Here is a 12,944-nt window from a genome sequence, read left to right as displayed (position 1 = left end):
AGAAGACTTGATAGATACTCCTTTGACCATCTGGACCAGAACTGCTGATGAAGTTGTTGTATGTATTGCCATCTCGAAAGTCTGTTGACAGGAATATTTTTCAAGTTAGGTTCTGACATGGTAGTGAGTGCGTCGCCTATTAGGAAATGACCAGGTGTTAAAGGATGTAGGTCGTTTGGATCATTTGATAATGGTGTTAGGGTCTAGAGTTTAAGCAAGCCTCAATCAGTGTCAAAATACTGTTCATCTCTTCGTAGGTGAGTGAAGCATTTCCCACAACTTTCTTTAAATGGTATTTTAGAGATTTAATTGATGATTCCCATAAGCCTCCAAAGTTTGGTGATCTTGCTGGAATAAAAACCCACGTGATGTTATCAGCCGCTAGAAAATTATGTAGTTTTTCTTTATGGTGTTCTGATTCAAATAAAGTCTTCAATTCTTGTAGTTCCCTTTTTGCACCAACGAAGTTACTTGCATTGTCAGAATACAGTTTAGCGCATTTTCCTCGACGAGCCATGAATCGCTTTAATGCTCCAATAAACGCCTCTGTAGTTAGATCACTAACAAGTTCAATGTGAACCGCCTTAGTCGCAAAACACACGAAAAGTGCTATATATGCCTTATGGAGTTTGGCTCCCCTTCGGTTACTCGATTTAAGGTAAATGGGCCCACAGTAGTCAACGCCGCTGTGAAGAAATGGTCTTGTTGGTTGAACTCTGTCAGCTGGTAGATCTCCCATCATCTGTTTACCATCTTTAGGATTGTTTCTGAAACATGTGACACACTGATGCACAACTTGACGAACCAAGTTTCGTCCACGTATTGGCCAATACGATTGTCGCAAGGATGATAACAATAATTGAGGCCCGGCATGCAATAGCTTCTTATGTTCTTCTTGAGCGATTAACTTTGTCAAGTTGCAGTTAGCTGGAAGTACAATAGGATGTTTCTGTCCTTCAGTAAGATCTGCTGCATTTAATCTTCCTCCGACTCTGATGATTTGCCTCTCATCCAAATATGGGTTCAAATTTCTCAGTTGACTTTGGTTGTCAACTTCCTTTCCTGATCTCAACGCATTTAATTCCTTGTGAAATGCTTGTTGCTGTGATAGTTTAATAAGACATTCGAGTGCTTCATGTAATTCACTTACTGTAAGATGCCCATGCTGTCTGTCACAATTAGATCTTCTCATGTTGTGTGTGAATCGTAGGCAATAAGCAGTTACACGTTGCAATCTTCTTAATGATGAATATCTGTCTAAGAGTTCACACGGTGTTGTAGAAACCATCACTGCTGTATTCTTTCGTCGCTCGGGAACATCGCTTAGGTCACAAACATCTTCCCTCGTCTGTGAGTCTAAGTTCTCAGATAACCAGGAAGGCCCATGCCACCATAATTCATTATCAAGAATTTCTGACGGTGTTAATCCTCTCGATATATGATCTGCTGGATTCTCCTCTGTTCTGATGTGTCTCCATTCATAGTTACAAGTCAGCTGTTGAATTTCCGCTACAGGATTTGCAACATACGTCTTCCATTGAGAACAAGGTCCTCTTATCCATGCTAATACAATGGTGGAATCTGACCATAAAACAACCTTATCGATCTTGCAATGTAATGCTTGTATTACTTTCTGAGTTAGCTGTGAAAGTAACAAAGCTGCACAAAGTTCTAGACGAGGAATAGTTGTCTTCTTCAAAGGTGCTACTCGAGATTTTGAACATAGTAAGTTTGCTGTGAATTTTCCATTTTTTGTGCTAGATGTTACATATATACAAGCTCCATATCCACTCTGAGATCCGTCGCAAAATCCATGAATTTCTACCTGCGATTGTGTTTCTTGAATAACCTTCCGCTGAACATGTAGAGATTCCAAATCTTGAAGTTGCTGCTCAAAAGTTTCCCACTCTGAATGCAATGGGGCTGGAACCTTTTCATCCCAATTCAATTTTAATTCCCACAAACGTTGCAGAAATATTTTTGCCTTAAGAATAACTGGTCCTATTAATCCTAAGGGATCAAATATGCTCGCTACTGTAGCAAGAATAGTCCTCTTCGTGGTTTGTTGAGGGTTGTTTCTTGGTTTGACAGAGAAAGAAAATGTGTCTTTAATGAGATTCCACAACAATCCTAAACTTCTTGTAATGCAATCATCATTTGGTTGAATGGTGAAATTTGATTCTTGAAGTTCACTGGGTATTTTTGAAAGCAGTGAAGTGTCGTTGCTACACCATTTTCTCAAACAAAAACCACCTCTTTGCAGAAGAGTTGTGAGTTGACCTTGTAATTCATGTAGTTCCTTCTTTGTGTTTGTCCCTGTTTGAAGATCATCAATATAGAAATCCCTCATTACAACTTCTGCTCCCTTGGGAAAATTCTTCTTCTCTTCTATGGCTAGTTGCTGAAGACATCTAGTGGCTAGAAAAGAAGCTGCTGCAGTACCATATGTTACAGTTTTGAGTCGATATATCTTTATTGCTTCTTGAGGGTTTTCTCTCCACAGTATTTTCTGGTAGTTTGCATCTGAATCATGTACCCTAATGTTGCGATACATCTTCTCTATATCAGCTGTCATGACGTATTGATGTTGCCTGAATCTTGCTGTTATGGAAAATAATCCTTCTTGGATTGTAGGCCCGACTCTCATCGTGTCATTTAATGAAAGTCCAGAAGTTGTTTTGCACGATGCATCAAATACAACCCTGAGTTTGGTAGTAGTACTGGTCTCCTTCATTACGCAATGATGGGGAAGATAGTAGTCTGGCATCATTGTATCGCTCTCTGCTCTAGTTATTTCTTCCATATGGCCCAAATCTTCGTACTCTTTCATGAACGCTATATATGCCCTTTTTTTCTCAGGATCCTTCATAAGCCTTTTTTCCATTGAATAAAGTCTTCTCGTTGCAATCTCCTTGGATTTACCAAGATTCCTCACATTTTCTTTAAAGGGAAGTCTGACGACGAATCTCCCAGTCTCGTCTCTCCGGTATGTTTCTTTGAAGTGTCTTTCACATTCTGCCTGCTCTTGACTTAATGGATGTTTTGTTGAACATTCTTCTATCGTCCAGAATTTTTGTAATTGCTCGTGTATTTTTTCTGTTGTGGAGAGGTGACACACATTTGTCGAAATGTGTGGTTGATTGTCTATTTTTCCAGCTACAATCCAGCCAAACAATGTTTTGTGCAAGGTTGGATACCCTGCCTTGAGTTTTATTTGCCCTTCACAAAGTAGATCAAAGAATACTTCCGCCCCCAATAACATGTCAATACGCTGTGGTATGTTGAAGCTAGGATCTGCTAATTCAATGTTGGAAGGTATTTCCCACGATGACGTGTCTACACGAACCATAGGCAAGTCTTGTGATATTTGCGGCAATATGATGAAGTCTAATGTGACTGAATAATTGTTATGTCTTGACTTAATTGTAGCCTGAACGCTATGGCATGACCTTGTATTAGCATTACCTATACCATTTATGTGTACAACGCTATTACTCTTTGTTAGTCCCAATAATTGAACCATTCTATTTGTTAGGAAGTTGGACTGAGAAGCACAATCGAGAAGTGTTCGACACATTTGAAAATTACCCAGTTTATCTTTAACATATACTACAGCTGTGGATAGCATAACGCTTGGTGGTCTCCTAAGATTCTGCGGTACACTGTTTGTAGAACGAATATTCTTATCTTCACATACCTGCCCGAGTGATGTGGTCGCAGCGAGCGTGTTTTGACCTTGACCTATTTCCCTTTCATCTTGTGGTTCATTCGCTCTAGTGGGCGATGGACAACGCGAGTAGTGCAGTAATGTGTTATGCTTTTTATTGCATATTTTACAATTACCTGATAAGCACTCATTTGCCTTATGCGCTCGTTTGAGACAATTTATACACAAAGAAAGACGTTTAACTTCTTTAATTCTATCTCCTATAGATTTTCTCAACAATGATTGGCATTGAAATAATTTGTGAGAGCCTTTACAGCTGGGACATGCATTGTTGTCGGAACACGTTACGTGTGCTGTCGTTGAGTAAGAACTCTTTTTGCCTGCCTTATTTGTTTGTTGATATTTGTTACTTAGAACTGAGGGTGTATCTTTAGGTCTACGCTTATTATCAACTGCGTCTAAAACTTGGCAACGCTGCTGTAAAAATTGTGTCAGCTGTGACATGCTCGGTAATTCATTCGTTGATTGTGTTTTTTCCCACTCCTTATGTGTTGTATTGTCTAGTTTGGTCGCAATCAAATAAATAAGTAATGCATCCCAGCTTTCTGTTGGTTGACCTAATGATTTTAAAGCCCTCAAATGTTTTACCGTGCTGTCTAAAAGAGATTTAAGCGAAACAGCCGACTCACGTTCCACCATTGGCATTTCAAATAAAGCTTTGACGTGTTTGTTAACAATATACTTTTTGTTTTCAAAACGTTCTTTGAGTAAAGTCCATGCTACGTCATAGTTTTCAGAAGAAATTTCCAAGGCTTGTATTACTTCAAGCGCCTCCCCACGTAGAGAAGAACGTAAATAGTGAAACCTTTGCACTGGCTGCAATGTGCTATTGTTATGTATTAATGCCTGAAACGTGTCATAGAACGACAACCACTCATCGTAGCTTCCAGAAAAGGTCGGAAGGTTTATCACCGGCAACCTAACTGATGGATTAGAATTGCTTGCTTCATTGTTTTCATTTTTCTTTGCACTGGAGCTGTGTTGATTTATGAACACTTCCGTCTTAGCTGCTAAATCAAAATAAGTATTCTCGAATTGCTCTCTTTCTTGCGTTTCCTGATTAAGTTCTGATGAACCCTGTAACATTTCTATTTCGGATTGTATTGCATCAAATTCATCATAGCACTGTTTTATTTTCTCGTAACGTAACACTAACTGCGTAATATTCTGATCTTCTGTAAAACTATCTAGAAAAGGTTTAAAACGAGTGAGTTTGGCCTTAATTTGACCTCTCTTGAAAACTAATTCTTTCATTCTGTCCGTCATGCTTCACTCAAATTAAATACACTTTTAACACTTACGTTCTAAATGAGGCTTTGCTATTACAAGCTTATTTTGTATAAGTGATACAAGGATAATATTATATTGAAATATGCACTCACTACCTACCTTGTTAACTGCACTGTAGAATCCTGATCCGGCCCGGAGGACCATTTGGTTGATGTAATCCTTGTGTAGGCGCTGGTTTCTTAATAATTCTTCGACGTTGCTTTGAGACTGTTCAATATATTTGCATTTTAACACACAAGATTATATGAATTCAAAAAATACAAACAAAGTTGCTAGATGAACATTATTTTATGTAGATTAATGCGATATTAACACAATGCACGTAGCTACCGTTGCTTTCTTGGTGTCACGTTTTTACACACACACTCTCACCCCTGCTGGGAAGAAAAAGTATTAGTTTTTATGTTGCTGCCTCTTCATTTACTTACTGGCGTTAGTTTTTATTGAGAAGAACGCTAGTTCTGAACAGGGAGAGAGAACTTTTTCTGAACAATTGGGCTTACAGTCGCGATCTCTGATATTAAGAGGCTTTTTGATGCACAAAATATGAATATCTTGTTCACTTGCAGAAAGCAGATGTAATACTGCAGCAGTAGAGGACATATTATGCAGATACTAAACGGTGGACACCAGTGGCGCATTTAGAGGGATGGCTATTAGGCTCAATCCCCCCCCCCTCCGAAATAAATTTGTTATATGCAATCTTCATTAAAATTTGTCGGCACCCAAAGGAAAAAAAATCCTTATTCATGTGCTGTGCATAGCCCCCCGAAACAAAATCCTAAATACGCCACTGGCGGACACAGAGTAGATAGGAATTTAACTGTTGAACACAAGTACACGAAATTAAATAAATGGGGCCTTTTGATACAGAATACGAATACAGTATTTCATTTGTAACTCTGTCGTAAATTTCATTCCAAAATAGTTGGAGAAATGAGAAATTTAGCAGTTACATTTCCAATCTTTCCTATATCGGCTGTTTAACGAGTGTATTGGAATTTGAACATTGAATGAAACAAATGTCTAATCCACTAGCGTACGTGTGGGGAAGTCCCATCCCAATGGACAGGGAATGTAGGCTGCTGTGTGTTGAACATAAAGGCACCAAATATGGAGGACTAGAACTGTGTATTCACTTTCATGATTGGTGGCAGGACCCACCAGGCCCGTATCCAGGGGGTATAGGGGGGCCTGGCCCCCTAAATTTTTGCTGGCCCCTAAAAGTTTTATCGTAGGCTTGCATAAGAATTATAATATGGTGATGAACTATCATATGGTTGGATCGGGTCCCTCCTAACTTCAGCTTCCCGTAAGTTTTGGGCTGGCTACGGGCCTGGGACCCACATTAGAAACAACCAGTCCCGTTTCATGTAACTTGATGATGGAAAAGGACATCAAACAACCTAATCAGTAATAAATATAAAATATGAATTGTTTGAGAGGGGAATAAAAACGTACGAGGAGATCCAACGATTTTTCGGTAGCATAAAACCTTTAAACTATAACAGTAATAACCCCCCAAATATATGTATCAGAAGATATTTTTTTCTTAAATTTTAAGGTGAAATATCTCGATACATTATGTAATTAAAATAGTACTAGTTTCGCAACGACAAAAATTAAGATAAATGTATTACTTCTTGGAGAAACTGCATTTGGCGTTAACTGCGGTCGTTGACGCCAACAAAATATGATTGCATGTGGAAGTAGGTTCTAAAACTGGTTTTGGCTGTGCAAATGTTTATCTAGACTTAAGGAAATATGACCTACAGAAATATCTAAATGAAGGTAATAATCGTTGAATATGTTAAATTATCTTTTTAGTTTTTTTTTAATGGATACACTAAGTGTTTTTTTGTTTGTTCCCATGATTAAATTAATATTGAAAACCAAACAAGGAAAACTAATGCGGCTAACAGAATTTCGTACAGATTGAGTTTAGCCTTTCAATTAGGGAAAGACAAAATTTAACATCTTGCCACAGTTATTCCCTGTAACCTTTTCGAAGACATTTTCACCATGTGACAGCTGTTGTTTCTTCAAGTTTAACTTTCCTTTTCAGAACCGAGGCTGAATGAGACGTGGACCTAGAAGCCATGTGATATGTTACTAAATACATGGGGAAGAGTATTTTTAAAGCCTTTTAACGACTTTAATGGTCATAACAGTTTACTTTGATTTTTATTTCGTAATTTTAGAGAACTTCTGCTTTTGTTCACTATTTCTCTTTATTAAAATCTTGGCAGTATACATGAAACTAGTAACATACTCAGGAATTTATTTCGTGAAGTCCTAAGCTTTTTGGGAGTGAAGTGGTGGTTCAGATTCAGTATGAGAATTAATTATATTATATTAAACTCTGTAAATCTACCCCTAAAAATTTGACTAAATTTGCAGAAAAGTCGGTATTTCGGAGGGTGAGGACCCCAGTACCCACCTTCGTCGTACGTCCCTTCGTGGTATACCTGCTGCCTTTGTGATCCCTACTTATGTCTATGATTTCCAACAGCTTCTGAACTGATATTATTTCATATTCTTCAGTGTGTTACATTTATACAGTTATAACGTTATTTTAACTTTCTTTTTCATTCATATAACAATGATATACAGGGTGGCCCAAAAGTAGGTATACACCCCTGCATTGATCAAGTATAATATTCTAGCTTATAAGTTTATTTGCTTTGGCTGTTCCGAACTTAAGACATAGGTAAAAAGACATTAAGGAGAAATAATAAAGAAACTATGCCTACCTGATGGATAACAATATATATATATATATATATATATATATATATATATATATATATATATATATATATATATATATATTCTTATATATAAAAGAGAACGTACAAAATCCTTTGTTCCCTCATCACGCTAATACGGCTGAACCAATTTCTTTTATTTTTGGGGGGTTATTAGGATTTGGACCCTAGATGGTTTTTATCATATCACTTTAATTTTTAATTACCAGTGTCTTGAGATAATTGACCATTCAAGTGTCCATAACGTACGAATCCTTTGTTAGTTATTCATCAATAGGTAAAAATAAACGTATTTATATGCAACCCGCATGACCGTGTCACTCGGCGGGTTAACATAAATGACAGGCGCTATAATGTTAACATTTACTGCAATCACTTGAAAGCGAAAAAGTAAAAATTATCTAAGTAACAAAGTTTATTGCGTTCCGGGGTGACCGCAGCGAAACGGGGCAGGTTAACATAAATGACAGGCGATATAATGTGAACATTTAATGCAATCTTCTATGGTTTTTATCATATCACTTGAAAGCGAAAAAGTAAAAATTATCTAAGTAACAACGTTTATTGCGTTCCGGGGTGACCGCAGCGAAGCGGGGTGAACGCTGCTAGTATATATATAAAGCAATGAGTTGAACAGTAAGGGACTATATACCTACTTTTGGGCCATATAACATTCGCTGCAGTGATAATTACCTATACGAGCTCTTGATTTTTCTGACCTCAAATAATAATCTGTGATTAGACGTAGAAATATATAACCGTCTTAAGCAACAACTCAGAGAAATGGAAGGTCACGAGTGCATAACGTCGTACCTTCATGGGAACACATGCCCTGTCTGTATTTTTTATTGGGGTCTTATAGGCCCAGCGCAGTAATTACTACACAAACGTGAGTATCCCGAGAAAACTCAGGACACCTTATTTTGCCCACCACAAACTTATTTAGCCGGAGATCGAATAGGAACCCCACGAGGTAAACGCTTTACCACTGAGTCAGAGTGCCCCTCATTTTTAGTTTATTATTGTATTATATATAACTAGTTGCTAACTGATTTGAGATGTTTTAAATATTTTTTTCTCTATCTCGTAAAAATGTCAGCCCTTAGGAGTCATGAACGTTGATCCTGGGGGTCGAGGTGGTCATCAAAGTTTGCTTGGACCCTCAGAATTTGAATATTTTTACTTGGATCTTTGCTTGGATATGTGACAATGAAACAACATACTGACGCACATTCTCCTCCCTTGAAGTTCACAAAAATCGGCGGTGCTGCATGTGAGTAACATTACTTGTACTATGTCTAAATGTATACTTCAGAATTTGAGATGTTCCGCATCAGTGACGACGCCAGAGGAAAATAAGGAGCTGCCCTGCCATCCCCAGACATGATGCTTTTTTTTTTAATGTAAGTCCAGTAATCTACAACTATTATTTTCGATACATATATACACACAACTGTTCCCCAAAAATCTCTGCATTTCCTTTTCACCCTCCTCCCAAAAGTAAATCCAGCGTCGTCACTGTTCCGAATAGTAGGGTAAACTCATGTGGAGTTGAAAAAGGATACCGTACCAAAAGCATTGCATTTTCTCGTCTGTCCGTAACTGAGGACCCCGCGGTCAATTGTTTATATGGGGCCAACTCCCTATGACCAACCTTATGACCATCAGAGGTCACCAAAGGTCACACTGGTTCAAACTTGGCATACAAAAAATAGTTGTGTGTTATACTGGACTACGGGAAGTGAGGATATTCCACGTAATGGTGTGATTTTTTTTTTTGTGACCTCTGAAGGTCACAGGGTTGGTCATAGGGAGTTGGTCCCACATAAATAATTGATCAGGAGGTCCTCAGCTACAACATGTCCAAAAATCACCCAAACCGGAAAGACGAGGAAATGCGATGCTTTTTGTACAGTGTCCTTTGCTCTTACTATTCAGAAACGCCTTAAAAAAAAAAAAAAAAAAAAAAAAACTTTCGAGCGACGAAAGGAGGGAAGAAACTTTGGTGACCGTGAAAAAATTCGAATTTCAGATTTCAACGGGATTTACACGTTTCATAACTCATAGATACCAACAAAAGTAATTTTTCGACATATGTCAGTCTGTTTGTCGCTTCGTCCTGATGTACTTTCACCTAGATTCCATACCGTTCAACATATCTCAACTAAATTTTAAAACTTAAGGTTTCAATATGATACTCTTTCTTTTTTCGAATTTTTCTTCTATTCCTAGAAATAAGTATATTTTACTTGATTATTGGTAAAAGATAGTGATTTTTTAAACAACTCTAACGATTTTGTTTATATTTTATAAATCCGTTTTCCAGAAAACCTCCTCATGCGTACTTGTAAGTCATTTCTCTGGGGGAAAAAATCGAGAGGGGTATTTTATTCTTGGGTGTTTTTTTTATTTTTATGATTTCGTCAAAAATTACTCAGGTGATTTCGTTCATAAATAGATATTTTATTAATAGCTTGACAATACAGTATAATTCATTTATACTGAGAATGTCCAGTAGATGGTGTTTAATCTTGTTTCTTTTTTTCAGATTTTCTCAATAACTCGTCATGCTATTTTGTTCATATTTCGTAAATAAATATATAATTAATAACTTTATAATAGTGTGTAAATTATTTCCTTACGAAAATAAATTACAAAGAGGGTATAGTTTACTCATGAGGATGTGTTTCTTTTCAGACTACTTTCTCAGAAACGATACGGGCGATTTTGGTCATTTTTCATAAATAAATATTTCATTATTAAAATATTGCATATATCACTCCATGAGAATATCCACAAGGGGTGGTTTGCTCTTGGGATTTTTTGACAATTTTGTAGAATTCCACTCACGCGATTTTATCATTATTTTATGAACAAATACTTTATTAATAACCCTAATATATGTCATAAATTATTTCTTATGAAAAAATCTACAAAGGGGTAGTTTACTTTTGAGGATGATTTTTTTTTTTTTTTTTTTTTGTGAAGTTTTCCGAAAATACCTTAGAATTTTGTATTTTACAAGAAAATGTTCCATTGATAACTGCAGCAACTGCACAACATGTTATAGTTTAAGAAATTGGAGCGAGAAAATTCAGTACGATGGCCCCTACCTTTTTATTTTCTTGGACAATTATTAGGCATAGTGTTTCTAATATAAGAAATATGGGAAACGGCTAATTGAAAATTTAAGTATAATATGATTGCCATTTTGAACATTGGTGACGTAAAATTCTGAAATGGTTACAAGAATACTATCTATTAACCCTTTGGGGATCACATGGTACAATTTGTACCATACGGGTGTTTCATGGTACATTGCGTTATAACTCTCCTATTTGAGCTTTTTCGTCCGTTTTTTGTTTTTCAAGTCCAGAGGCACTGTAGAACACGCTACATATGGTTTCACACTTTCCTGCGTCCAGACATAGGAGGTGATGACGTCATAATTCTAAAATATATATTTTCATTTATTAAGCCTATGTTCATTATTTTTTGGCGGGCTTATTTTTGCACGTAGAAGATTGAAATTTTGCACAAACATTCAGTCCACCGAGTAGTATTTACCAGATTTTTTTCATATTTCTGAGTTAAAACAAGGGGGGGATCCAGAGGGGCAAAGCGTTGAAAAAGGGATATTTTTACCCCAAAAATCCCTTTTTTCGGGATTTTCCCGCCTTAGATACATGATGGAGACACGTGAGTCATACCGTCTGAAAGGTAGTTTTATTCTGAAGAGAATGATGGGCGAAACATGACCCTAGGGTAATTAGGAATGTCTCAGGGAATTTTTACAAAATATCCTTCTGTATACGGGAGTATGCTACATTGTCGGTATATATATTTTTTGGCGGGCTTACTTTTGTACCTAGAAGATTGAAATTGTGTATAAACATTCAGCCTACCTAGTAGTATTTATCAGATTTTCTTCAGATCTCTGCGTTAAAACAGGGGGGTCCAGAGGGGCTAAAAGTTGAAAAAGGGATATTTAGACCAAAAAATTCATTTTTTCGGGAATTTCCCGTCTTAGATACATGATGGAGACATGTGAATTGTACCGCCTGAAAGGCAGTTCTATTCTGAAGAGAATGATTGGCGGATTATAGTCCTAGGGTAAATAGAGATGTCTCAGGAATTTTTTTTACCTGAGATCATGGTGTTTTGCGGTAATTTGGGGCATTGTGGGAATTCTTGATAAAATTTCTCCCGCCCTTAGTATTCAAGATAGAAACTTGAAATTTGGTACACACATTCAGTATATCAAGTACTATTCATCAGATTTTTTTTAGATCTCTACGTTCGCACAGGGCCGTTTCAGAGGGGCCCAAAGTGTAAAATAAATTCCCTCCGAAATTTTCCCTTTGACATCACTTTTCCCTCTCCTGGTATATGGTATGAGCATGTAAGTGGTACCATTTAAAAGCCGGTTCCATTCTGAAGAGAATGAGGTATGAACCATGATCCTAGGATAAATAGTGACGATGCAGTAGCTGCTTGACTGAAAGTCTAAAAAAATACCCCCAAAAGCCGTAATCCCCAAAGGGATAAAACCCACTATTTTCTGATGGTTATTGGACCCCTAGACGATAATATAGATCTTTTATAAAGTAGGAAGGAAGTATATAATAACATGCGTGTGTTTCTGCCTGCCTGTCAATTTTCGCATAGCGTGGATCGAAGCCATTTCTTTTGATTTTTAACTCTAGGGGGGGGGGAAGACTCGGGGGTCACACGTTCTGAGGGTTCAAAAAGCATATGTATGTATGTATGTATGTATGTATGTATGTATGTGTGTGTGTGTGTGTGTGTGTGTGTGTGTGTATGTGTATGTGTGTGTGTGTGTGAGAGAGAGAGAAAGAGAGAGAGAGAGAGAGAGAGAGAGATTGCATTTTAGACAATCAAAACTACTCAGCTGTGTTACAGGTTGCATACCCTTCAATTCATGTTCGAAACGGACACTTCTGCTAGTAGGTAAATAAATTAAATTTAAAAAAGAAAAAAAAAATAAATAAAGTTACTTTACGACCAACTCTGCTTCGTGATGTAAAACCTGTAATTTACAGACACATCATATCCTTGTTGATAATGTCATGTCTTGGAAATGTCACAGACAGAAGACTATTATAAGGAAGCACGAAGTTGTGGTGAAGCAAATGTTC

The 12,944-nt window shown here is 37.2% G+C and overlaps 2 protein-coding genes across 5 annotated transcripts in view; one reads left to right on the top strand and one right to left on the bottom strand.

Moving 5' to 3' along the window:
• Positions 1 to 12,944, top strand: part of LOC145673137 (ferric reductase 1) — a 209,094-nt gene that overhangs the window by 37,679 nt on the left and 158,471 nt on the right. The gene's annotated exons all lie outside the window — the stretch shown is intronic.
• Positions 197 to 4,993, bottom strand: LOC145672499 (uncharacterized). Its single transcript, XM_081741663.1, has one exon. The coding sequence runs from the start codon at positions 4,991 to 4,993 to the stop codon at positions 197 to 199; it is 4,797 nt and encodes a 1,598-aa protein (XP_081597789.1).

Source organism: Thermobia domestica, chromosome 16, assembly GCF_964235325.1.
Source record: "Thermobia domestica chromosome 16, izTheDome1.hap1.1, whole genome shotgun sequence".
NCBI classification, from domain to species: domain Eukaryota; kingdom Metazoa; phylum Arthropoda; class Insecta; order Zygentoma; family Lepismatidae; genus Thermobia; species Thermobia domestica.
The sequence above is the reverse complement of the archived record's forward strand: the minus strand, read 5'-3'. Positions and strand labels throughout refer to the sequence as shown.